Source organism: Podarcis cretensis (assembly GCF_951804945.1).
Source record: "Podarcis cretensis genome assembly, chromosome: 6".
Taxonomy (NCBI): Eukaryota; Metazoa; Chordata; class Lepidosauria; order Squamata; family Lacertidae; genus Podarcis; species Podarcis cretensis.
Genome location: NC_137175.1, coordinates 35,983,903 through 36,011,659, shown reverse-complemented (window position 1 = coordinate 36,011,659; position 27,757 = coordinate 35,983,903). Strand labels below are relative to the sequence as shown.

General features: G+C 41.6%; 1 protein-coding gene across 5 annotated transcripts in view; it reads left to right on the top strand.

The window, feature by feature from the left end:
* Positions 1-25,422, top strand: part of HIPK1 (homeodomain interacting protein kinase 1) — a 45,164-nt gene extending 19,742 nt beyond the window's left edge. For 2 of the 5 annotated variants that reach the window (XM_079978907.1, XM_079978909.1), the window contains exons 9-16: positions 10-131; positions 7,045-7,179; positions 13,112-13,254; positions 14,633-14,815; positions 15,243-15,458; positions 16,459-16,691; positions 17,718-17,854; positions 18,964-25,422. In XM_079978907.1, the coding sequence (XP_079835033.1) occupies positions 10-131; positions 7,045-7,179; positions 13,112-13,254; positions 14,633-14,815; positions 15,243-15,458; positions 16,459-16,691; positions 17,718-17,854; positions 18,964-19,434 (1,640 nt within the window). In that variant the 3' untranslated portion in view covers positions 19,435-25,422. The remainder of the gene's footprint in view (positions 1-9; positions 132-7,044; positions 7,180-13,111; positions 13,255-14,632; positions 14,816-15,242; positions 15,459-16,458; positions 16,692-17,717; positions 17,855-18,963) is intronic. The other 3 variants (XM_079978908.1, XM_079978911.1, XM_079978910.1) reach the window with 3 other exon arrangements.
* The last annotated feature ends 2,335 nt before the right edge of the window (positions 25,423-27,757 follow it).

Sequence of the window (27,757 nt, the reverse complement as noted above, 5' to 3'; positions counted from 1 at the left end):
TTCCTACAGCTGGTCTTCAGGCAACCACAAAGCATTCTGGCTTCCCTGTTAGGATGGACAACACTGTTCCAATTGTGCCACAGGCACCAGCAGCTCAGCCATTACAGATCCAGTCCGGAGTTCTCACACAGGTAAACGTAAGGAGAGCCCTTAAAATGTCAGTAAATTACCCCGAATACAATTACTGGTTTGTTCTAGATTAAAGTTGGGAACCAGAAATTCAAAGTTGGGTGGCAGAATCCTGCCTTCCAATACCAAAGACAAGACAAGAAAGCATGGAAATTAGTCTGTATTTTAATCTAATGATCTATCTACATTAAAGGTTTGGCCCTAATAAATGGGCTAACCCATTTAGCTAAAATAAGTTGTTTTAAATTCTTCTCAGTTTTTATAATACTGTTCTATTATGGATACTCTGTTTTTCTACACCGCTCACATATTATCTGAATGCGGAGTGGTTTTTAAATCCTTAGCTATAAATGAAGTCCTGAGTTTTAGGCAGTTTTCATTCACAGGTACAGATAAAAAAACACAAAGCAGAATGTGTTCACAACTGAAAATCAGCTAAAAAATTAGTGCAATATTTCATTTGGCTACGTTGAGTCCCAAGTCGATTCCTCTTCCCTTTTCCTTACACTTTCTACCCTGCCCCCATTCATAACAAGAATACTTGTTAGAACTGCATTGTTTCATTTTGTGATGTTGTATTCGTAAAAGCTTAGATGATATCAAATAATTAGATTTCAGTATATATTATTTTGGAACTCTAATCCCATTTTATATCCTACTAGAAAAACCAAAGTGATATCTGCTTCCAGGAATACTTGTATTTTGCTAAAAACTAATGGCGATTTTTTTTTCTTTGAGTGAACATGTTCTCAAGTGGGGTGAAAGCTCCCTCTAGCCTTCAAAGGCAGAATCGCAGCTTATTCAGAGGATTTTGCCTCACATCCACTCACCTTACACGGCTTTCTCCTGCCTTCACTTTGAGGCAGTTGGGGTTCACACTTGGCTATTCAGATTTGCTCAGGCTTGTGTTTTGGAAGCGATTTCCATTCAGCGCGTGGTTATTTTCATAGAATCCACTACCCCCATGCTGGAACAAAAGAATTCTAAAACTAAATTGCCACATCTTCAACGAAAGGGGAAAGGAAGATCTTGTGAGTTTGATATCAAATAAGAAACTTCGCTTTGGGGGTTTTTTATGGGGAGGGACAATTTTTTGTGTGTGGTCTGGTTGGCAGTCCCCTTCCTGCATCTTTCCATCACTGTTTCAATCCCTTCTACATTTGCTTTTTTCACCTTGTCACTTGACTCACTTCCATGACTCTTTGAAAGGCTTCCCCCTTTCATTTTTTTTTCTTCTTAGTGGCCGTTTCCCTACCACTCCAGGCCCTTGGGAGTTAAACCAGTTTTTCCTCTGTGTTTTAGTGGCTGTTGGGTTCTTATGCTGACACCCTGCCATTGTTGCCTCTCCCCAGAGCTCCAGCCAGTGCCAAAGCAGTGCACCATTTTTAAATAGCTGTTTGGCAAAGCCATTGGCCATAAGACACAGAAGCTTAGTCTGTTTCGCACCCCCACTGGAGATTATCCTCATTCGCTCTGAGCCAGTGCTGCAGCAGTTGAGGAAAACTTCAGCCACATTTGAGCGGGTTGGGGTGGGGGTGGGGCAATGACAAAAACCTACATAAATCTAAAGCCAAAGTCTTTAGGGCAGCTAAAAGCATCATATTCTTCCAGCCTCTTGTGGTGACAGTTTCCTTTTTAAGTTCCAGCATGCTTTAACAAATCATGGCCCTGCTGATTTGGAGGTGGCTGAAGGCACATTGTGGAACAGAATCCAATGGCACTGTGGGATAATCTCTGCTGAGGCTATTCCTCTAATCCAACTCCATTAGGTCTAATGAAGTCTGATCTGCTTGGAGTAAAAAGGCAGGCTGGAGGGAGTTTGGATATTTTTCCTACAGCTTGCTTCAGGCCATTGGAGATAAGGAGGCCCTTTCTGAGGGGGTGGAAGTAATGTTGGTCCACTCACGACTTGTGGATTTTTTGGGGTTGTTTTTTTGCTGCTTCTATCTCAGGCCATTTCTGTGCCTCATAAGGCTCCTGTTCACAGCTGCTCTCTGTAACATCATCATGACCTCTAATCCAAGTTTGCCCTGTAATTTAGCTCTCTTCCAGGCTTTGCCTAGCACTTCCAGTAATCTTACTTGGGTGCAGCTTCAGTTGACTTCACAAATGCTGCTCCAGATTAAAGGAACCTTGTTAGGTGACTTTGCTAAAGAGCTGACTAACAACAACCTGCAGTCATTGCCTCACACTCCTGGCAGTGTCTGCTCAAGCTCCTCAGCCAGTTATTGTTCCAGTATCACTTCTGGCTCCAGCAGTTCCGGCTGTTGTACCAGCTGAGCTATGGGATTCAAGTGGCCCAAGGGAAAGGCACACAAGAAAAGCTTTTCTGCCTATAGGCAGTTGGAAGATTGAGGATGCTGTGTTTGAAGAGGAGTTTTCAGACGTTGATGACTAGAGTGAAGGACCAGAGGTTGAGGAAGTTCTTTCTAATAGGCACCATCCCTGCCTCTTCTCTGAAAACCTATGACACCTCTGGATCTTAACAAGCCTATGGATAAACTGGCTTGCATTTCTTCTAGTTGCCTCAGCTTCACCCCAGAGAGAAGGCAAATGGAAAAGGCTTCAGTAATATATAAGTAATAACAATCACAATGGTATGAGGAGAGGGTACCTGTTGCCGTAATTATTCTGGTGGATTTGTAGAAGTCTGACTTTGCTCGAAGGGAGTCTGCCTTCACGTGCACAAGTCCAGACAAGAGCACAGACTTGTTGAAGAAATTGCTGATGCCACAGTCCCAAAGGATCATCACACCATATTAAATGTCTTCAATCAGATGAACCAAAGCTATGAGAGCAGGAAACAGCTCAGCAAGCCAACAGTGCCTTTCATTGGTCTTACTGAAAGTAAAAAACTGAACCGGCATTGCTGTCAAAATGGAGGAACTTGAATCCTGGGCAGCTTCTGTGCATGCCCCCAACACTTCACTGGCAGATACTGTGAATATTATGAAAGGAAGAGCAACAAGGACAATGGATGTGAAAGAGTTGCCATCTTCGTTGTAAACTGCACTGTTTATCTCAGCAAAACTGTGCTGTAAGCGAGGAAGAGGAATAGATCCATTTACTTTCAAATGGTCAAAGATTAAAGCAAACAACGTGCTGCTTCTCCTAGGCTGGTTTTTTTTTTTTTTTTTTGCTGCATTATGCAGGTTACTCTACCTGTTGTGAAAACTCCTAGGACTGGTATTTGTAACCATTATTTGCCTTATGATGACGCTTGCCCTTCAGAAAGTAGGAAGACTAGAGGCTAAGATTTATCAGCTACTTTAAAATGAGGCTGCATTTTAAATTGCATTTTAACCTGTATTTTAAATTGCCCCCCCCCCTTTCCCCTATTATGTTTTTACTATTATTTTATTGCTGTTAGCTGCCCTGAACCTGGCTCTGGCCGGGGAGGGTGGGGTATAAATAAAAATTATTATTATTATTATTAAAACAAAGGACACTTGATGACTGTTTTTTAAAAAAATATTATTAAAGATTTCTTGGTTTACAAGACACTTTACTGCTTTTCCTTCATAATTTACCTGTTTAACAGGGCTTCCTTTTTAAGATTTTCCTTCATAATTTACCTGTTTAACAGGGCTTCCTTTTTAAGATTTTCCTTCATAATTTACCTGTTTAACAGGGCTTCCTTTTTAAGATTTTCCTTCATCATTTACCTGTTTAACAGGGCTTCCTTTTTAAGATTTTCCTTCATCATTTACCTGTTTAACAGGGCTTCCTTTTTAAGATTTTCCTTCATAATTTACCTGTTTAACAGGGCTTCCTTTTTAAGATTTTCCTTCATAATTTACCTGTTTAACAGGGCTTCCTTTTTAAGATTTTCCTTCATCATTTACCTGTTTAACAGGGCTTCCTTTTTAAGATTTTCCTTCATAATTTACCTGTTTAACAGGGCTTCCTTTTTAACATTCCTCCCCTCCCTTAAACTCCCCTCTCCCACATCTAGTTAGCCACCTCCTTCCCCACACGCTCCTCGTCCCTCCAGTTTGAGTCTTTCTCCTCCTCCTCCATTTAAACTCCCCCCTCCAATGGCAATGGGCAGATCACTGCCAGTTTTTGATACTGGGATTGCAGCCTGGTTTATTGCTTTCATTTCATGGATCAGTGGTCTCATTAGATAGTAAAATTCATGTTAATTTGCTGTTTTGTTTTTAATTGGAACGGATTAATCCATGTTGCATTACTTTCTGTGGAAAAGCACGCCTTGGTTTTGGAACGCTTTGGTTTTGGAACAGACTTCTGGAATGGATTAAGTTTGAGAACCAAGGTACCACTGTACCTCACTTCTGCAATGTCCACAGAAAATTGCACAAGAAGTAAAGAGGGGCTGATGCTAGTTAAAAATAAACATTTTTATTTCCAGGGATGGGGAACCTGCTGCTGGAGCCCAACAGTATCTGGGAGGTCGTAGGTTTCCCATCCTTGAAATCAATCAGATTGCTAAATCTGAAAAGGATACGCTACTGTCGCCCAGAAGGATTGGAATTGGTGCTTGTGCTAGGCCCTAAAATTGGTCTCAAAGGTCCTGTTGTTCTGAGCATCTCAGAAGAACCAGTGAGATGCTAGAATAGTCGGTCATAAAGTTATCCCTTGGGAAGTGCAAGCCCTACAGTGGCTAAGGACTGTTTCAAAGATATATTAAACTAGTGTTTGTTGATGAAAAAGTACTATAATGCATTGTCAATTTTTGTAAACTTCTGTTTGAATCTTAAGCGGTTCTTTATTCTGAAGTATTGACTCTTCCAGTGGAAGAAAAATGTATTTTCCATGGCTTAGATGCTGCAAACAGTAAATGTTGTGTATATTCTAGAAATTTCTTTTCATTGAAATAATAAAATGTATTGGAATTGCCTCTTTTCTTTCCAACTTATGGAACATGAATGAACTCCATGTTTGTATGTGTTCAATCATATATCAGTTCTGTCCCATTTCCCTATTAAATAAAATTCGAAACTCTGGAAAAAAGACAGGACTATACTAAGAACTGGTCCGGTATGCCAGTGAGTTTCCACAATGGATCAGAGTTAATGGATCAGCTAAAGCTCCCATCCATTGGAACGATGATTGCTTTAGTTTGTGTGGGATGCCCAGTTTGAAGACTCTCACATGCGCAAATTGAATTTTGGTCTCAGGAAGGAATGTGATTCCAGTGCATCAACTGTGCTTTTGCTGCACCTGTGTTTTCTCATGCTTCTCTGTGGCTGTATAGAATTATTGGACAACTCTCAACAGGATCCAGTGTGAGACTGTAAGACTTTCCTGAAGGTGTATTTATAGTGGACAACTCAGTGGATTATACATATTTTCTGTCCTGGACTTTGGTGGTTGGTGTGGTAATGAGATTCACCTTGTGGCTGCGGCATTGGAATGTGGATCAAGCTTCTCATCTGAATCTCCATGGAACCCTGTGTGGGACAAAAACGTTTTGGCGAGAAGGTAGTAAAGGACATTTTAGTTGAATCCAGGTTCAATCCACAGAGATGACTGACACTCTTACAGATATTTGCAACCAATACCAGCCATTTTATTCTGTCACTTCGGTCTTGTTCTAGGTTTTTCAAAGAGTCACATGCAGGTGATTCTTTCCAGCTTGAAAGATTGCTCTTGGCTACGAATATAAGGAAACAACTATCTTTTTCCTGCGTGGACAGGTGCCAGTTTCAGTGATGTAAGTTTCTGTCTGTGGTGGACCAGCATTGTAGAGAAGGGAGTACCATTGAAGGAAGCCACAGTGAACATCATTCATTTTGGATGCCAGCCTCTTAATCTTAATCTTAATTGATGCCAGACTCAAACTTCGGGTCTCTTGCCTTGCTATTCAGCACTTCTCTCTGTAATTTCCTTTTCACCATGTGCTTTTACGTATGACAACACTGTAGTGAAGAAACAGTGGGTTGCCGAGAGAGAACCTGCTCTCTGGCACTTCAAAATGAAGCCCCTAGACCCCATCTGAACAGTGTTTTTCTTGTATGTTTTCCTTCTTTGTTTTTATATTCTTGTGGTTCGTGTGGGCTGTAGCAGATTGGACAGCCATAAACTATTTGGATGTGAGCAGAATCTTCTTAAACAAGCTGTAATTCTGTCTCTGAGCATTAGAGGGAACTCATATTCCACCAGAGAACACCTTATCACTCAAAGGAAAAATACATTTCAGGTAAGACCAACAGTCCTGTTTGTTTCAGACCAGAAGATCCAGAAAGCCTAATGGTTACATAAATGGCTAATATAATTTTGTGGTCTTTGCCATGGGACTTGGGTGATATCATTGCAAACATGTTCAGGTCAGGCATGATTAAATGAAAGATGCACTTTATAACTTGTCCTTTTTTATATCTATTGTGGAAGGCATTTGGAATTACTCAAACTAGCACAACAGAAATCCAATATGGTATTCTTTGTAAGTGCAACAAAACAAATGATTCTTATCTATTAGAAAGTGAAGTTTTAAGTCAGTTTGGTTGTGGAGATGTTTAATGAAATTATTCTGATCATTGAATTGCCTTTTATTTAAACAAAGTCAATGGACAGGCAGGTATTGCTGTTTTTATCTTAAAGTACCAGAACACTGGTTTTGCAATCTTACATGTCCAATAGGACATTTTGGAGGCTATTAGTCTTTCCAAGCCTTCCCTGCACTAGTTTAGATATTCCTCAGGATTAATATTGTCTCAAGTGCGGTAAACACAAAAGTTTGTTCACTGAAATTCAGGAGTACTTAATATCACTTAATATCACTTCAGGCAAGAGATACTGAATTAAGCTGATAGAAAAGCATATTTATATCAGAGCATACCCATGAGTTCTGCAAGCCACTCAAAAGCGCCACTAGTTTCCTTGCGGAGAAAGCCTTTCTGGGCCTGTTTCCTCAGTACATTTGTTTCACTCACTGCCTAATCTACATTTCAGGGAAGCTGTACACCACTAATGGTAGCAACTCTTCATCCTCAAGTAGCCACCATCACGCCGCAGTATGCGGTGCCTTTTACTCTGAACTGCGCAGCCGGCCGGCCAGCGCTAGTAGAACAGACGGCTGCAGTACTGGTAATTGCCTCCCTTGATTGTGTTCACTAACGGAGTTTTTGTTTTAACTTAGACTTGCAGAGGGCATGGAAGCATGTGCCATCTTGTGGCTGTGTTCTTGCTACATCTTAATGTCTCGTTGTTTTTCCTCCCCAACATTGCTGAAGCACTGTCTGACTCTGATGTTTAGTGTTGCTCTGTAAAGAATCCAGATCCATTGACTGTTGTTCTTTACTAGCCTAGTGTGTTGATCAATCTCTTCTCCTAGTCTGAGAAGAGTGGTAATTGCATTTCTTCTTTCTTTACTCTCCTATCTTTTTTAACATTTTATTGATTGAAAACAAGGGGTATGGCCCTTAGGTTGACTCTGCCATACGCATCTGGGCAGCCAGGATTTGACAAGTTAAGCTTTTTAAAGCTTCTTCGCATGTAGAAATGTTTCAGGCACTGAAAACTTCTAATATCGGCAAATACTTTATTAATAAACGGCTTTAACAGTACAGATTTCTTAACCTCTGTTGAACAATGCTGACCTCCAATTCTCCCTGGCTTTTCATTACCTCTGACCAATCATTGGCAGTGTGCATCATCCTCAGAGAGATGTTGCTTCCCACCAATACTTTTAGTTCCTTTTGCATTTCTTGGTTGAGATTAAAGGTGAGCTCTTACCTTCTAAACTGTTTCTCAGGATAGTTTGTTCTTAAACTTGCTGGAGATATTAAGGGAAGTGTCCATTTTCAAATTTTTCTTTCTCTGTCTGAATTTGACTGGTACCTTCAGTGGAAATCACACTGTAGGTGCCAAAAAAACAGTCAATTGGAAACTCCAGAATCAGATCAGTGAAGTTTATGGAAACATTGCAGTGCACTTGAAACCCTGGTGTCCTCACGTGTCTTGCAAAGCACACTTCCATTTGTTACATACATCGTTGTCTTTTGTGGCTTTAAAGTGAAAATTCATGAGCATCTTTATCTTCAAATAGATACATTCTGGAGCATTGTTGGCTCTGGTCAGAACCAAAGTCTCACCAGATGAGGAACTGCTTCTTTTGGCATTGCTGTTTACACCATAGCAAGTGTAAGAAGGCAGACAGGATGGGATCTTAAAGGTTATATAATTGCATGTGCTGAAAAGACAACTTAAAAGATTTCATAGGTCTCCTGTCTGCCTCCCCTCATTCAATTCAGATTGAATTTCAATTGTGGAAACATGGATGCCTGTGCAGAACCTAAATGTTCTGTGACTAGCTGCTGTAAAAGACTTGAGTTTCTCATCCAGTAATCTGGTACATTCCTCTTTGGACATTGTAGAATACTTAATCCAGCGTTGTATATACTCGACTGTATATACTCTTAATCAAAATTCATTGACAAGGAAAGCTGTATAAGATCTGTATAAATCATTCAAATTAAGCACTTTGTATATATATTCAATTCTCTTTTGGCTCATGGGAAGGGGAGAAGAGCTCTGCAAGGCACTGACAACTTGAAAATCCTTTTGCGATTGGCCCCCCCCTTCTTTCTTTGATTTCATCAGGCACTGCCTGTGTTCTTTCAAACCTCTTTGCAGCCTTAAGGTCTAAAAACTAGCTTTAAAAACACAGACAAAAACTTATATTCTTGGAATGTTGAATTTTGCACCCCATACTAATTTCTGTACTTGTGTGGTGCAATGACCGAATTTACACTCCCCACCTCCCGACTAAATCCACCTGCCTACTTGGATCCTGCTTTTCTCTCTGAATTTTGGCTTCTAATAGCCTTTTGCCTGAAGTGCTCACCTTTAGTGCTTTCAACACTTCTCCCTTTTGCCACTTCATCTAAGTTTGCATTAGCCATTTGCTAAGCTTTGCATATTTTTGTCCCTCCTCTGTCAAGCAGTTCGTCGCTTGGAAGGCCCGATTTCTGCCTCCTGGTGGGACATTAGATCTCGCACTGTATTAAACTCTCTGCTTTGTCTTGTGCAGGTGTTGGCTTTTGGAAAGAGGCATGGTGTGACTTTTAACATAATTCTCTCTTTTTTTTTAATTATTCCGCTTGTATTGGCAGAGGGGTTAGCGGTTCTCTGCTTGAAGGCTTCTTTTTGGAACCAGTAATGTGGATCTGTTAATTGTAGAAATATGTCAACTTAAAATGGCATGTGTGCATGGTTTCACAGTTTGACCATATGTGTGGAACTCTAAAAATATATATATACTGCAGAACTTGTATCTTAAGAAGACTTTCTGTGTTGGGAAACCACTGTTATTGGATGGGTTTGAATTTAAATATGGAAAGTGCTGCAAGCTTATAACTGATCACTACACATTTAATTGTGATGAGCAGGGGAAGTCTACCATAGGAGTAGGTTTTAAAGAAGCGGTCAGTAGAGATTTCACTTTTTTTGTATTTTTTGTATTTTGTGCCGCTTTTCACTCACATGAGTTGCAAAGTGGCTTTCATACAATAAATAACATATTAGAACATCACTAATGTAACAAAAATTATAAAAAATAATTAACAAATTATCAATAAAGCAACTACCTTCTATAAAACACTAATCTGTTTTTAAGTTAAGAAAATCTCAGCAGGCTATGCCTTGCACCAGGATGCAGCCTTTGTGTCATTGTTTGGAGGGGGAGGAGTTGTTAGAAACATACATTCTGTCCACACCTTTCCCTTGTAAACGGTCATTTAGCAGTGGGCACAAAACAGAATCTCTTCTCTCTAGAGTTGCTCGCTCAGTAGGGCAGAGACACAGCAGTAGCCTCTCAGCCATGGAGCTGGTGCCATCTACCAGGAAGGAAAAGGCAACTGCATGATTGGGGTTGTGTGGACTTGCTTACAGAGCCAATCCTTCCTTCCTACTGGTCCATCCACACAATCCCTACCTTTTCCATCCCAGCAACTCCACTGCCAGGAGGCTAGTGCTGCTTCTGTGTCCTACCAGACGAGCCACCCCTGCTTGCTTTGTCTGCAGAGCAGAAAGTGCTGTAGTGGAGCCACAGAGGCTGGATCCCAGTGGTTCCCAATTAGGGGTCCACGGAACGCACCCATGGGGTCCAGGGCCCCCTCCCTTGCCTCCCCCCTCAACTAATTTTATGTCCCTTTTTTCATGGTAACATCACAAATGTTAGGGCCTGTTTTAGGGCTGTGTGATTTTTCAATATGTTGGCCAAAATCAGTTTTGAAATCACACTGTGTTAACAATTTTGACCTGGCAATATGCAGCAATATATCACTCCTTGCACAAGGGAGAGCAGGGCAGCCGATTTCAAGCAACACCAATATCGCATGATTGAGTGCATTTGATGTCAGCATGCCCGCGGTGTATGCAGATGCCACACACCTGGGTTCAATTTTGAGATGGGGCGCAACCTCCTCATTGGAGCCTGGTTCCTCGCTCCGAAAGGCATCTCAACATTCGAGTCAACCCTAAAAAAAGTTCAACAGCTTTGGGGTAAAATCCTAAAAATAAATAAATCACAATTTCAATCCTAAAAAACGGTCCAACAACTTTGTTTGACCCTTTGGTCGGCCCTCACTGCCCTTCACATCATCAAATCAGGCCCTCTTTGAAAAAAAGTTTGGACACCACTGTGTTAAGGGCTTTGTGTGTGGTAGCTGCCAGCTCCCTTGCGTCCAGCCACAGCACTGGTCCTCAGGCAGATCTGACCCTGGAGGTGGAAAGGAGAGTCAAAGCAGTGTTGATGCCGAGGCAGTATTCTCATGCTGGCCTCTGCCCAGCGGGTTCCCTCTCCCCTGCTCCCCCATGGCGTGTGCAAACCTGGTGCAGAAAATTGTGGGTGCCTGGCCACTTCATGAGGAATGTGCAGGGGGCCCTTGAGCACCCAGCCCCCCCTGCACCTGGTGCCTATGCCTCATGCCGAGGGAAAACAAGGCAGCTGATGGTCCTCATTTCAAGCCACTGTGGCACTACCTTCCCCTGGCACTGAGGTAGAGGAGCTTTACTTAGCAGGAAAGTTGCAGCGGCCACAGTGGATATTCATGTTTATTAGCTGCCCACTGACAGTGGCTTGAAGCACCCCCTAGTCCTCTCCCACTCAAACTACAGGCAGTGGAGGTGACTCTTTCTCTTCTCACCACACCCATCCCATCCCTGCAGCTGCTCCTTGCCTCATGCCCACACCTGACCTGCAAGCACCCTACCCGCCCTATCTCTGTGACTGCTCCTACCCTCATCCCTATGCCTGATCTCCAATTTCCAACATTGTGATATATTGGAATATCATGATGATTAGCTGCTGATATACCACAATGGTGAAAACCAGATATCGCTCAGCCCTGGTCTTTTTTTTTTTTTTTTTAGCATACCTAAAATCCACTGCCTATTAGGGACTACCACAAACATTTTCAAAAGTAGGGCATCTGGTCAGTCATTCGGGAGCTTCAAAAGCTTTCTCCAGCCTGAACATCACAGCGACTGATACCAAAAGGATTAGCCCGCTTAGCGATCCTGCAGAGTATTTGCAGTTCGCGTAACAGACTCAATGGCTCAGCATTTTGGCTAATCTGCTTTATTTACATATAATACACTCGGAGCATTCTGACTTCGCTCCTTCCTCTTTCTCATCAGATAGCAAAGAGAAAGAGACAAAGGACAAAAGTCCCACTTCACGGAACACAGTAACATCAAAACATCCTGTCTCCATCACTTCCCACATTGTGGAATGAAAACATACACAGTCATGTGATAGAAAACAATCTCAAGACTGCAAACACGGAGCAAGAATCCTAACACTAGGCACATCAAAGAAGCGTTTCAGTTCAATGCGTTGCAAACTTTAGGAGAAATTGGGTTGGCAAAAATGGAACTCCACAGCACCATCTGGTGTTGTAGTGTTAGAATGCATAAACAACTTATATAAAGCGCTTTTTCTTTGCCAATGCAGCTGAGTCCAGAGTCTACTAGAAACAAAGTTTGCCTCTAAAGTCTGTCTAAAATGTGTAGACCCTGGTAACTGAGAAATAATTGTAAGAACTTAAATTTCATTTGTAATCTATAGCCATTCTTTTTATAAAATAAATGCTGAAGATACTTAAAAACCCCTGAGAGCCAAATAATTGTATTCTCTTGCAGTTCTAATAGCTGGATCTTATGTGCAGTTGATGTGCCTAAAGCCACTGTAATAGCAAGTTATCAATTTCTTTAGGGTATTTGCCCAAAGTATTTCATACGCAGGCAAGGAAACTCTCAATTCTTGTTCATTTTACCTTTTGGAATACCCACAATGTTTTTATTTCTATAATGTGTGATCTTCAAAGCAGTTGTTCCCCAACCATTTGGACTCAGCCAATCCTGCTGTACTTCCCTCCTGCCCTGTACCAACATCTAGTCTCCAAGTGTGGATGCAGAGATCCTTGCATGGGTTGTGTGCAACAAGCTTGCTGCACTGTGCAAGCATCTATGAGTTTGTATACTAAGTTAATTGGTGAGCAGGGTAGGTATTCAGGTAACTCCAAAAAGGCAAATTTCAGGCTGAATTTTTTTTGTGAACATTTACTTCCTTCCCATGTGATAACCAACCATTGGCATTGGAAGAAAATAATACTAAAAACTCATCCTCCCTCTCCCCACACACCCATGTCCTGAAGTCCCCAAGGCTCACCCACCCCAGTAGTTGGGAAATTATCCCCCCCGGGAATCCTGAGCCTGTCAGTAAGCTGCTTAGATGCATTCTGATACATTTTCTGCAGTACAATATGAACATCAAACTCTGTGGCAGGTAGCCTCTGTGATGTAAACGTAACCAGAGTGACGGGGGTGTTTTATCCCTGAATATCTTGTTCACTTCCTTTGTAAAATTATTTGTAGAAATGCATTCACATGCCATTATCTCTGCAAGTTAACAGTCTACTTACTTCTTTTACTTTGAACAAATTGATTTTTCTTCCCCAGTCTTTAAAACGTTAATCTTAGTAAACCTTTTGTTTTTCTGTTTGCTGTCTTGCAGCAGGCTTGGCCTGGAGGCACCCAGCAGATCTTGTTGCCTTCTACCTGGCAACAACTTCCAGGGGTTGCACTGCACAATTCTGTTCAGCCTACAGCTGTGATTCCAGAGACAATTGGAAGCAACCAGCAGTTGGCCGACTGGAGGTGAGCAGAAAAATAGAAGTAATCTTTCCAAATTACATGTTTTGAGGCTTGAAACACAAGGAGATGCAGGTAGATTGTTGGACCTAAAAGAATTGGCTTCCCATGGACTGGACCTCCTCCCTCCCCAGTCTCTGGGGTGAACAGTAGTGCAGTGAGAAGGGGAGGAGTCCCTGAAAATTGGGTGGAGGCAAATGCCGCAAGTGGGAGCTCCATGTCTGGATGTTGCTTCCACCCAGTATTTAAGGATTTGCCTCCGCAGCCTGCTCCATTCAGCAGAGTTTCCCGAGCCTCAGGAGTGGCTTGTCCAAAATGAATGATTGAACTCTTGCACCATTTTGAGATGTAAAATAAGCAGTGAAACTTCATCTCATTTTCTATATAACAGGGGTGTGGAACCTGTGGTCCTCCAGATTTTCTTAGGCGTGCATCATCTCTGACATACTGGCTGGGGCTGAGGGGAGTTGTAGTCCATAGCATCAGAAGGGCCTATAGGTTCCCCATCTATGCTTATATCACTTGTTTAATAGCATTGTATTGACCTCTGCCTTCTGATACCTGTATGCCTGACACAAGTGTTTTAAGTGTGTGTATAATGAGTGCGAGGGACGTGGGTGGCACTGTGGGTTAAACCACAGAGCCTAGGACTTGCCGATCAGAAGGCCACGGAGTGAGCTCCCATTGCTCAGTCCCTGCTCCTGCCAACCTAGCAGTTCGAAAGCACGTCAAAGTGCAAGTAGATAAATAGGTACTGCTCCGGTGGGAAGGTAAACGGCGTTTCCGTGTGCTGCTCTGGCTTGCCAGAAGCAGCTTAGTCATGCTGGCCACATGACCTGGAAGTTGTATGCCGGCTTCCTCAGCCAATAAAGTGAGATAAGTGCTGCAACCCCAGAGTCGGTCACGACTGGACGTAATGGTCAGGGGTCCCCTTTACCTTTACTTTTATAATGAGTGCATGTAGAATTGGCAGTGAGACAATGGAACTCCTTCTCCTGAGTTTGGTGAAGTTTAGGTATGTTTTGAAAGCTATACAAGACACCTGTCTGGGTTGTTTTCTTTTGTGGCTTTTGGGAAAAGGGCACTGTACTTTATTGATAATCTACTAGGATTAAGGATGTAATTCTCCCCTCCTCATCCCTCTTGGGAAGCTTGTGGTGCTTGTCTGTTCAGATAGATTGGCAAACCAAGGACAAACATCAGTTCATGCATTCTAGGGCAGTCTCCCCTACCTTCTGGTGACCTCTAACTTGGCCAGGCTGGCTGGGGTAGTCCACCATTATCTAGAGGAGGGCACAAGGATGGGGAAAGCTACTCAATGAGTTGATGTATTTTCTACAGTACCTAAGATGGGCATTTCTGCATTCTTTCCTTTTGCCTTTAGAAACGCCCATTCACATGGAAATCAATACAGCACAATCATGCAGCAGCCATCTTTGCTGACCAACCATGTGACTCTGGCTACAACCCAGCCTTTGAATGTTGGAGTGGCTCATGTTGTGAGGCAGCAGCAAAATAATATCGTGCCAGCAAAGAAGAACAAACAGCCATCTCATAGTGCCACAAAGTAAGGATTTCTTCCCACTGTGATGGTTCTTGAACAAAATAGAGAGAAAGCACTTTTCAAACAGACCCATATTATTTAGACTCTGTGTGTTGCCTAATAGCAGTAAAGTTAAAACTGGGTTAAATCTTACTTTGGCAGTCCTGTTCTGAGAACTGTCATGTATTGGCACCTACAGATGTTTCTGTAGTTTAGAAATAGTTAATATAAGCCATCTAAATGTGGAGTATGAAAAATCTCAAGCAGTGTTTGGGACATTCACTGATATGGGCCTCCTGTGACTTCTAATTGATGTTATTTTGTACTGATTTGTACATTGTCCTTTAAGCTTCACTAGTCAAGCTAGTATAAATCCCTTTAAAACAAGGGAGTGTCAATATTGCCCACCAATGGATTTGCTTATGATAACCATCATTGTATTTTTCCGTAGGCCTGCATCTACACTAGAGGCAATTCCATCTCAAGTCTACTCTCTAATTGGGAGCAGCCCTCTGCGTGCCACATCTTCCTCCTCCAATGCTTTCCTTCCGGGGCAGGAGCAGCACCAGCCCATAGTCATTCCAGACACTCCCAGTCCCCCAGTCAGTGTAATCACCATCCGCAGTGACACTGATGAAGAGGAGGACAACAAATACAAGCCTGCAAGGTAGAGGTTTTAGTTCCTTCCTAAGGGACCATTGCTAATGCAGTCCTTTAGGGAATTCCAAAGATTAGTCAGGAATACCACTCAAGAATTTTTGAGCAGGTTCATTTTTAAGTGTTGAGGGGATAGCCATTGGATTGTTCATCTTTCTTGGGATGTGGTGGATAACTGAACACTGCTTTTATAGCTCTAGTCAGATGTTCTGGACTGTATGCTAGATCTGGTGGCTAGGGACCAATACACAACCATTTTTAGTCATGCAAGGAAGTTGTGGATTATGCCGCATAGGTTTGTTCTGTATGAGTCAACTAAACAGTAAGTGAACATAAAATATAGTGTAATAAAATACTAATTCCACTGTAATTTGAGCTGGCACACTCCAGGGGATATCAGAAACGGTTTTTAGAGGAATGTGAATCTCTTCAAACCTTTAAATTTCTTTGTCTTTATAAAGGGTAAAAGCTAAAGAAAATTGAGGGAGGCACAGAATTAAATATAAAGCTGAGAAGGGGTGGGAGAGAAAAAGCAGCAGTGCATCTGCATGGACTTGGAGAAATGTTGCTTGAAGTTTCAATTGTATGAACCAATTTAGACATAATACTTGCTGGGTTTGTCTCTCCTGACTTGAACGCTAAGGGGTGGTTGGGGGGCTGTGCTTTAGAAAATGTGTTGAGTCAGAGTGATGCAGTGAATAGGATGATGGACTTGGACTGAAACACCTAGGTTTCAATTCCTACTTCACCCTGAAGCTCACTTTTGGCCTGCTGCACCCACTCAGCCTAGCCTAATAGGGCAGTTTTGAGAATGAAATGGTGTAGTCCTCATGTTTGCTCTGGGGAGAAAAGATGGGGTACGAATGTAATACCTAATGCAATTCTTAAAATTGTGAAGCTTGCAGCAAGTAGTATTATACCCCTTTCTTTGGCTCCTTTGTGTGTCTGAATGTCCTGGTGAAACATTTGGTGAAATGTTGTAATAAAGCAGTTGAATGTTTTTCTCTTAGCTTGGGCATGAAGCAGAGATCCAATGTCATCAGCTATGTTACCGTTAACGACTCCCCCGATTCAGACTCCTCACTGAATAGCCCCTATGCATCGAATGCGCTTTCCACACTCAGGAGCTCCGGGGGAACTCTAGAGCCAACCCGAGGGGCAGCTGAAAGCTCCAACTCCCGCACCATTATTGTGCCTCTCAAAACACAGCTCAGTGACTGTATTGTAGCCACCCAAGCCTCAGGTAAGAATGGTTGCCAGCAAAACTGTCTTCCATCATGGAGCTCATTTTCATTTTAGTCTGTTGGTTATATATATATATCAACAACACAGACAGCACCCTGTTGTATGTATTTATCTTTTGTGACCATTTGTATATATTTAAAATAAAATAAAGTTGTTACTAGAGAGAGGCAAAGATCTATACAGTACAACTCTCCCCTCCAATATAAGAGTATTTCTACTACCGCCGTCATTCACTAAGTTACCTCTCTATTTATTTTCATTGTATTTGTGTCACTTTGCACAAGGCTTCCCAAAGCGATATACAATATAATAACATATATGAAACATAAAAACAGTTAAAACAGTTATCCAGCCATGTGTTCATTATAGATGTATGGTTGCTCTTGATGAGTGGAGGACTTGCTATGTTGAGCAATTTAAACATAGGTTTCTTATTTGGATGGGCATTTGCCCTGAGAACTGGCCTTTAAATATTCAAAATAGTAAGATTATCCTGAACTTGAAATTGGAACTAGGCTGAGTGCTTTATGGACCATGCTTTGCAGAACACGCCTCCCTCTGTGTAGGTGCTCCTTTGTTTGCTTGTAAAGCTATCAAGTCATTTTAGGATAATCCTCTTCACTTGTATAATTATTTCCCTCCATAGTAACTGGTTGCTATGCATCTTTAACAGAGCTGCATTTAATATTCCCCAGTTTCAAACTTTGTTTTGTGGAGGGAGCAGTTTTGGAGCAATAAAAGTTCTGATAACTGCTATTTTTGTAATACCTTCATAGAAATCTGTGACCACACTTGGAATAAAGTGTACAGTTCAATTTATTACCATCATGCTGCATGGCAAATCAGTTTTAAAATGGAGGGTACTAGCAGAAGTAGTTTTTAATATGACATGAATCTGCTGTTTATTGTGGCAAGGGGGTGGGGGAATTCATAGTCTATGCTGGTTTCCAACCACAATATCTAGTTTCAGCTCCTTTACAAAGTGAGGCTATCTTGTGGACTAAACGCTGATTTAACATTGCAGGTGTCCTGAGTAGCCTGAGCAAGACCAAGCCGGTGGCGTCTGTAAGTGGACAAGCATCAGGGTGCTGTATCACGCCAACAGGATACCGGCAACACCGGGTGGTGACAAATGGTGTACAGCCGCTCAACCTTAGCCAGGTAATCAGGGCTCTCCTTTCAGATGAATACTGGCTGTAGATCCTGCTGTGGTGTTGGACATTAGCAATGACTCGTGAAGCTGAACAGTGAGAAATACTCCAAATGATGAAGCACAAGGGAGCTGCTATAGATGGGAATTGCAAGGGGTAGTAGAGGCAAGTCCCCACTTGTGCGCGACCACACATGCATGGCGCGGGGAACCTGGAAGTGGGGAGCACTGGAGTGCCCTCATGGCTTGCAAGGAGACCCTCCCCAGGGCATGAAGAGGGTCTTCTCAGGAACCACGAGGAATGTCTCCTTGTGAGCCATTTCACTTAATGCACACAGGGGCCCAGAACGTAACCCCCACATAAGTGGGGAGTCACCTGTATTCAGGCAGATTTGAATTCAGTTGTCAATTCTGTTTGTACTTCATGTTCCCAAAGTTTGGGGCCAAAATAAAGCCTGTGCACCAGATCTGCCACACATTGTTCCTTCCAGCACATTCCAGGAACCTCTACTATATGAAAGGTTTTTGAGTTGCTGTGGTATCTAGACTTTGAGCCGGATTCAGTGCTGGGGAGAGTGCAGTGTCAAAAAACCTTGGTTTTCAAGCTAGGCTATCATACTGTCTTCCTCTCGAGTTTCCAGCTAAACATTTTGTGCTACAACTTGATGCCATATTGAGCAGTTCTAAGTAATATCTATCTCTCGTTAGAGCTGAAACCAGAGTTGGCTTGTGCCATTAGTTTGTTGCTTCAGAATAAGCATTGATAATTTTAGAATATTTAGAATTTGGAGGTAATCTACTCCAACCACTTTCTTAGTGGAGTACCTGCAATGCAGGATGCAACAGCAGCACCCCAGAGAAATGGTTGTCCAGCCCCTGTTTTAAATCCTTCCAGCAAAGAACCTCTGTTCATTGTTTTATAGCTCTTCAGTTCCTCCTAACGTTTAGCCAAAATCTTCTGCTCTTTAATTTCCGTCCTGCCCTTTGGAACAACAGAGAACAAGTCTGTTCCATCTTAGCCCTTCAAATTATTCATCTACATGGATGGCTCCTAATACGGGTTCTTTGAATAATGTCCGTCTGAATGTTTTATCCATTGCACTTTCCCCCTACTTTGCAGAACCAGCAAGGAACTGTACTGGCTTCACAAGAGAGAAGTGGAAACCCAGCTCCACGGAGACAACAGGCCTATGTCGCTCCCCTGCCAACAACGATCGCTCAGGCTCCCTACACGTTCCAGCATAGTAGCCCAGTGCATCCCCACTTGGCAGCAGCAACGGCGAGCCAGCCTCACATGTACACCTACGCACCCACTACTGCTGCCACTCTGGGCTCCACCAACTCCATCGCGCATCTCTTTTCCCCTCAGGGCTCTTCCCGGCACACCACATACACAACCCACCCGAGCACTCTTGTGCACCAGGTCCCAGTCAGTGTGGGGCCCAGCTTGCTAACCTCTGCCAATGTAGCACCTGCTCAGTATCAGCATCAGTTTGCCACCCAATCCTATATTGGTGCTTCCAGAGGATCTGCTATTTACACTGGATACCCACTGAGTCCTACCAAGATTAATCAGTACTCTTACTTGTAGCTCTTGGGCAGGGATTAATGGTAATTGTTTTCAACTTGATCGTAGAAGTGATGAGATCTGCAGTGGGTTTTGCAATATTCTAACAGCTCCACAACAGGAACATCTGCAGAATCGGAGGAGAATAATGGGACCACCTTCCTCTTGTTGACAATTCTCTGTATGCTGTCTAGAGTCGGGTTGTCACTTGGTGGAGCCCTGCTATTTGGGGGAAAGCTCAGGTAAACACCGGGCAGAACCTTTTGAGTCATATTCACATTCAGATTTTACAGTTAAACTTTCATGGATGCTTTAAAAAAACAACATCAAAGGCCTGAACCCCCGTTTATTTAAAGCTATTGTTATCTTAATCAAATGGGGAAAGGAAACCAAGGACTTTGTGAAAAGGCTGGATTTTTTTAACTCTTAAACTTACCTTAGTACTTGTTTAAATTATTTTAGCAGCTTGCACAAATCCATATTGCCACTAAAAATGCACATTTAACTCTAGGTTGCTAGGGCAGATTTATAAACTTGAGTTAGTATTTTAAAGTTAATTTTGTAATTCACATTCTTGATAGGCAATAGCTGAATTCTGCAAAAGCAGTTACCTTCTCATTTCTCTGTGTGTATATTTTATATATGTATATATATATATCTATATATTTCGCTCCCCAGTTTCTTGGTTTTAATTGTCTTTTGTTTAAAGCTAGTGTAGCAGTTTTTATTATCAGTCTCCATTTACACCATAAATCTTTTCCCTCTTGTTTTAAAAATTTAATGTATGAATCGCTAAAATAAAGTTGAATTTTTTAAAAAAAACAATCGCAGAAAGTATGAATTTACTTTCTGTTGTATGTGTGATCACAGCCTAGACTATGGTTTTTGACTGTTTTGCCGGAAAGCTCTTGTTCTGTGCTGAAAATGCATAGGTTTGCATTATGACTTGAGGGCAGGAGCCACTGGGAACTTCTTCTGATTGGGACTTGCTGAATTGAATAGGAGATAATGCATCACCTGTTCATTTCCATAGACTTCATCAGGAGCTAAGACAATTACACCCTTTCAGTTTGATTTTTTAAAATAACATTTGGAGCTGGATTCCTTTCCCAGAAATGCAAGGGTCTCTTTCCCTTCATATCTTTCATTTCCTGATCTAGTTATCTGAGGAATCCAAAATTCACCAAAACATCAACCTACTGATATGTACAACTTTTTATACTCCTGCATATCCCTCTGGGATCTTCTTGGCAGAAAACTTTAAAGCGCTCTTATTAATACTTGTATACAGTAAGTGCATGTAGGAATTGCAAAAACATGACACATAAATTGCAGATTTTAAAGGTTTATTACTGAATTTAAAAAACTATTTTAGAAGTTTTGTAATGGTGGTGTTTTAATATTTTACAGAAAATGAAATATGTACATATTGATTAGAACAAAATATAACAAGCAAAATTTCCTGCTAATCCCAAATGTTCTGTCTTTGTAATCAAAATGTGTAGTGGTTATACTTGAACTCTGTACTTAGTGTTCGTCTAACTCTTAAATGTTTCTGGGGATGAAATTTATCTATTCCTTTGTATTTAAACCAAAATGAGTTGATACATGTTGGAATGTATGTGAAATAATGCAATTGTCTAGAGCTCATCACTGTAGCACTGAGAGAGAGAAAAATGGAGCCGCATGAGAGACAAGGATACCTTCTGATTTGTTTTGCACAGGTATGTGTGACTGGTGTGTCCCCCACCCCCACCCCCAAATATTGTAGTGCCTTAAATGATTATGTAGTGTGACTAGAGTTTACAGTGAGCTTGCCTTATGATGGACCAGCAAGCCCCTCCGCTCTCCGTCAAACTGAAGCAATTCATTGAGCGTATCCAACTGAGGATACATAAGTGGTAAAAAAAGGTTGCTTTAAGTTTCAATGCCAACATAAATGATCTGGCCAGATCTAAGTATTTCACGTCTGTTGATTTCAGCTAGAAATTTAAGGGTGTGCTAAACACATTCCAACTGAAATTGATAGCCTCAGTTCAGACATCAAAGCCAAACATGGTTTCTGCTAACCATAGTTTAAAACTGATGGTACAGAGCTGCTTGTCTGCGTTTATTTTCTGTCCTCTGTGCACTCAGATTCATGTATGTGTAGGTTTCCTCCTCAATTGCTCAGCAGTCTTAAGGAGGCAGAGCAGTGACTAAGTCATTGTCAATTCGTGCATCACCATGACTTGTCCATTCATTTTGCCAAACTATGTTTCTTAACAGTGGGTTGGTGTTATGTCTGAATGGACAAGTCATGGTTGACTATCGTTCAGTAAACCAGGGAATCGGAAACCATGGCTTTACAACTATATTGAGCAATTGAGGAAATCTACATATACATGAATCTGAGAAACCATGGCTTTACAAACTATGGTGATGCATGAATGTTTGTGTCCTAAGTATTTTATTTGGAGTAAAGTTTTCCCCACCCCACCCCCGATATTACCTATACTGTTAGCTGTCGATGCATCTTTAATAGGGTATTGTGCTGGGAATGCATTGGGAAATTTATCTGATGTTTGCAGAGGTAATTAAGCATGTGCAATTACTTTCCCATAAATTATATTGTGACATTATATTTCTCCCCCTTGTGTGTAGCAGATTGTTTCTTGTAAAATATTACTAGTTTGGTGTTAAGAACTTTTATACCAAAGAGAGCCTGCTGGAAAGCACATAATATTCTGAAGTTTTATTTAACACCACTAGTAATGTGGCGCTTTGGGGAAGATTTGAGAGCTGTAGCACTTGGTATCGTAAGGAAATGCACACCATCAGCAGGCCAGTTTAAGTGAGCTTTTGTACCACACTTCATTTTCTGGATTCTGTCAAACTACTGTTCACTTCAGCACTGTCGTTGTATAGAGGATGATCTTGTTGAAATGGAGAATAAACTGCCTTGGAGAGTGGTATTGCTACAGCAATAAGAGGCTTTGACAGCCTTGAAACCGCAGTTCGTATTCTGTCTAGTCTGGATCATAAGGCTAGTTAGTTTTAGTACATTACAAAGAATTCAGAAATGAAGAGCCCATTTCTGAAACAGTAGGGTCACGGTTATTGCCCTGTTCACATTTGGGCAAGGCTATAGCATGCTATCATGCATTTTTCAGACATGGGCTCTTCATTTCTGAATTCTTTGTAATGTACCAAAACTAACAAGCCTTATGATCCAGACTAGACAGAATACGAACTGGGTTTTCAAGGCTGTCAAAGCCTTTTATTGCTGTAGCAGTACCACTCTCCAAACCAGTTTATTCTCCATTTGGACAAGATCATTCTCTAGATAATGGCAGTGGTGAAATGAAACAGTAGTTTGACAGAACCCAGAAAATCAAGTGTGGTACAAAAGCACACTTAAACTGGCCTGCTGATGGTGTGCATTTCCTTCCTTCAGTGATCTTAGTCCTACTGGGGAAAGTGGCATTAAGTTTGTGGACCACAAGCCTTACAGTTTTCCTTTATAATGAGGAATCTGTTGTTTTTGGCAATAGGAGAGTGTTTGGTTAACACCGTAACTAGCTGTGAACCTTTTACTGTACTTTTGCTCTCAGTTCTTTTTAATCTTTTCCAAGATTAATACAGAGGAAAAGATATCAATACAGAGGAAAAGAGTAAAAAGGCATTTCTTCTTTTTTTTACATCATTGGTGTCAACAACACTTTCTGTTGCTGTAACATTATCAAAATGGTTTCTTGCTTGGTGCCACGCCCATTTTTAATTTTTCCTCCCCAAATTCTATGGCAAGACCTTTAAGGGCAGAGTTGTGCCTTCTACCCAAAGAGATAAAATCATAATGCACCTCGCAGAAATCCTGAAGAGTGTTTTTGAAATTGGGTTTTAAAAACACTCAAGCAGTGGATTAATGTAAAGAAGGCTTTCAGTTAAAAATTTAGGGAAGTAAATTCAAAATGCTGGTCTGAAAGTTTCCCTAAAATTTTAACTGAAAGCCATCTTTACATTGGAAATCTACTACTTGAGTGTTTTTAAAACCCAGTTGCTACAGGCCTCCCCCCCCTTCCTGCTTTAAACATTTTGCATGTAAGAAACCCACAGGTCCCCTACCCCTGACTTAAAAGGACAATTAAAGCCCATCAGAGTTAATGGCATAGGCAAACTCTGGCCCTCCAGATGTTTGGGACTCCAACTCTCATCATCCCTAGCTAAGAGGACCAGTGGTCAGGGATGATGGGAATTGTAGTCCCAAACATCCGGAGGGCCAGAGTTTGCCTATGCCTGGTCTAGACAATCTTTAGAAATGCTTCTTATCCCGTAACTCTGATGGGCTTTAATTGTCCTTTTAAGGGATAAGAACCATTTAAGGTCATTTTGTTGCTCTGGCTAGTTTGAGCAACAAAATGTTTTTTTTAATATCTGAGGCAATTCATCAAGGCCAGTCTAGACTGGCATAGGCAAACTCTGGCCCTCCAGATGTTTGGGACTCGCAACTCTCATTATCCCTAACTAACAGGACCAGTGATGAGGGATGATGAGAGTTGGAGCCCCAAACATCTGGAGGGCCGGAGTTTGCCTATGCCTGGTCTAGACTAACCTTGATGAATTGTCCCAGATAAACATTTTGTTGCCCTGAAACTAGCCAGGCCTGTTCTAATGGTTCTGCCCGACCAAGGCCTCGTTTTCACAAAGAGCAGATGTGGTTGCAAACCCTGTGCCTGGATTCCTCTTACTTTGGGCTGTAGGTGGGGGTGCACATGATGGGATGTTCTGGCATACCACCTCCGCACCCCCAAAAGCATAATTCCCTGCACATAAAAAGTGTCAAGCTAATTATAATCTCTCCGCCCCCCCCCAAAGCATGCAGAAAATGATGTATGACACAACATTGGCTTCGTGTTAGTCTCAATTCACACACTGAACTGCATTTGCTGTTTGTGAGAATTAGGCCTTAGGCCCTATCCTTTTCTCCCATTGCAATATCCAGCTTGCCTCCCTGCGGATGGAGAGATGTAAGGCAATAGCTGTGCAGTCTATATGTGAACATACTATTTTAGCAAAAGCAACGTTTTACGTAAAATTAAACACTTAAATGCTGGGGCTGCATTTTTGCACGCAGCTGAATGTGTGCAAGTCCTGTTGAAATCTGTGGGACTTGCATGTGTGCAACTGTTCAGTTCTGCAGCCGGTGGTGGGGGTTGCACAGTAATTTGCCTTTTTTATAATAAGATAAAATGTTTCACCTAGTCACTCTTGAGATGAGTTAAACCAATTCCTTATTGTTGTCCCTGACAGCTGAACTCTCATCTCACAGCTATTGATACTCCACTGCAAAATCAACTTCAGAGCTTTACTGCTTGCACATAGTTGACCAGTGCAGCACTATACCTCTGACTCAGTTTTTTAATTTAAAAAATACATGAAATTAATCGCTTCTAGGTGATTGGATTGGCACAGCCCTGCTTTTTCATTTTCATTTTTAACTTATGAATGGTGCCGCATGTTGACAGTTGTTTGTTGCTAAACTTTATATAATGTGTGATTTCAGATTCAGCTTGAACTATTATCTAACTCACTACATGTAGCAGTGCATTATATGTAATGTTAGTATTTCTGCTTGAATCCTTGGTATTGCAGTGGAATTCCTACTTTATTAAATGTATTTGATATGCTAGTTTACTGTGTAGAATTTAAATTTTTTCTGGTTGTGCTCTTCCTTTTTACAATCCGCTAGATAAAGGTAGTTTCTGACAATTACTGATCTATGTTTGTATTGCCAATGTACTTAGGGGGTAATGTAAAAATCATTTTAACAAAAGGAAATACAGATATTTAAAAAAAATTAATACTAACTATATGGGAAAATGGTCCATTGTGAAAACATAGTTTATCTTTGGATTCAATGTTTGTCTTTGGTTTTACAAAGTAGCTTGTATTTTAAGTATTTTCTACATAATATGGTAAAAATGTAGAACAATTGCAATGCATCAATAAAAAGGGTTAATTTTCTGTACTCTATTCATTTGCTGTTTTATGACTCGTGTTTTATGGTTACAAGTCCCAAGGTCTAATTGAAAGATTTCCTTTAAAAATAAAAAATTGGGAAAATTTTAATCTCAGTGGTAGAGCATCCGCTTTGCATGCATAAGGTCCCAAGTTCAGTCTATGACATCTTTAGGTATTGTTGGGGCAAGAAATCCCAGAGGGCAACGGATAGTCATTGCACTTGTCTAGAATGAACCAATGGTCTGACTCTGTATAAGGCAGCTTCCTGTGTACCAAAATAAAGAGTGCTAATACTCTGGATAGCTGATGTGGAGCCCTAAATATTGTCTTGGGAGTGTGGGTGGGTTTGTGCATGTCCCTGTATGTGTTTGCAGGGCTGCTGGAAGGTAAAAGGGATAATATTGGGGGGAGGTTAAGGCCAGGAGCCCCCTCCCCCCCCCCAATTCTTTGCTGCTGCAGTTTCAATTAAATGTGTACACTGCCCTACATCAGATCTCAGGTCAGTTCACAACATAAAATTGCAATATATAAACTACAAAACACATAGTAAAAACAAGAACAACGCATTCAATAGGGCATTGGATGCCAATCAGCCAAAGGCCTGCTTGAAGAGGAACATTTTCACCAGGCGCCTACAGGTGTGTAATGAAGGTGCCAGCCAAACCTCCCGATGCACAGATACAGCTCTAATGTTTGAGCACTTGGCAGGCAACACCATTGCTAAGAACATTTAATCATTGTTGCTAAGGAATGGAAGGAAGGAAGGAAGGAAGGAATACACCGACCCACACTCCCCCCAGAGCAGCAGGAGAAGCTGGATGGGGGAGGATACTGGGGGTAGGTTTGTTGAAGCACTTTTTTCATGTCCACGTTATTTCCTTCATTCATTCACCAGTGTGCTGCCCTTTACAGAACACAACAGAAATGTCTGGTTTCGGTATGTTTTATGCAGAAGCAACTCCCTTGAAATGAGGTTTCCTTCCTACCGAGGAAAGAAAATGGTGCTATTGCAGGCCCTCCTCTTTGATTTTCTATGTTCCCTTCCCACCCCCGCATCACTACTGGTCTGCTTGTCATTAATGAGCTGTTATTTATTAATATACAGTAACCATCTTTAATCTGGCCTTCAACATTTGAGAGGTGGGGTTTTCAGGACTCACTCTATTCCTGTGACACTTTTAACTGTATTTAACATTGACCTTTAAATGTTGGTAACATGCCCAGGGACCTGCCAGTGAGAAGCGGGTAATCATTAAACACAATACACAAATATGCATACAAAATGAATTGACAAAAACAATAAAATACCTTAGAACTGCAGCAGCTTACAGTGGTTTGGGGGCGGGGAGAAATGGGGATCATTGTGTCTGGCAAGCTGAAATATTTGTGCAGGTGGGGTATTTGTCACCCTGTGACATGGGATTCCATCCAGTATTCCCTATTCCCTTTCCCCTTTTATCTTCACGACAGCCCTGAGAGGTAGGCTAGGCTGAGAGTTGGTAGTTCAAACACCAAAGTTGTGAAAACAGCAAATACTTAAAAGTCCTTGTTGCTTATTTGGGTTGGCGAACTTTGGGGTACTTTGCTATAAATATCAGGACTGTTGAGCTTTTTTGGGCCAAAGTTGTTTAGCTTTTTTTTTTTTTTTTGCAAAATATCTTTTAAAAAAGGTTTTTGAACAAAATTCACCAAAATCTACACTTCCAACATGGGCTGCCATAAGTCCAGATTTTCCTGGACATTTCATCAATTTCAGCCCGGATGCTGTTTAAGAGGGCTGAATACTGGCTATGCCTGGGAAATTACGGACGTATGGCATCCCTAGCTTTTCTGAGCATTATACTGAATAATCTGGAAATTACCATTTATGTGTTTGCATTCTTGTGAATGTGCACTGTTCTTTATGGAGGTGTATGAACAGATGTTTACATTAGAAGTAATTACCTGCACAATCTCCCCTGCCCTCCTTCCCAAATCTGGCCATTCCTCTGCTCTAGAAGTAGCCAATGTGGTGCCCTCTGAATGTTGCTGAACTTCCAACTCCCATCAGCCACCAAGGTTAGTGGTCAAGGATTATGGGAACTGTAGTCCATCAACGTTTGGAGGGCATGGATTTGGCCCCACCTGCTCTAATCCTTTATCAAATTGTTTCCACTACATATAATGAAAGGAAATGGGGATCAGATCTGGAAACCACAATGTCTGGTCAACCCTGCTCCTCTCTGCTTATTCTCAGAAGTACCATAATTTCCTGTTAGGCTATTTGTACTGGGGGGACACCTCCAAAAGCTTGTGTAATGGAGCTTGAAATTTCACAATGTTGCACCAGTTCTTGAAACAGACTGTG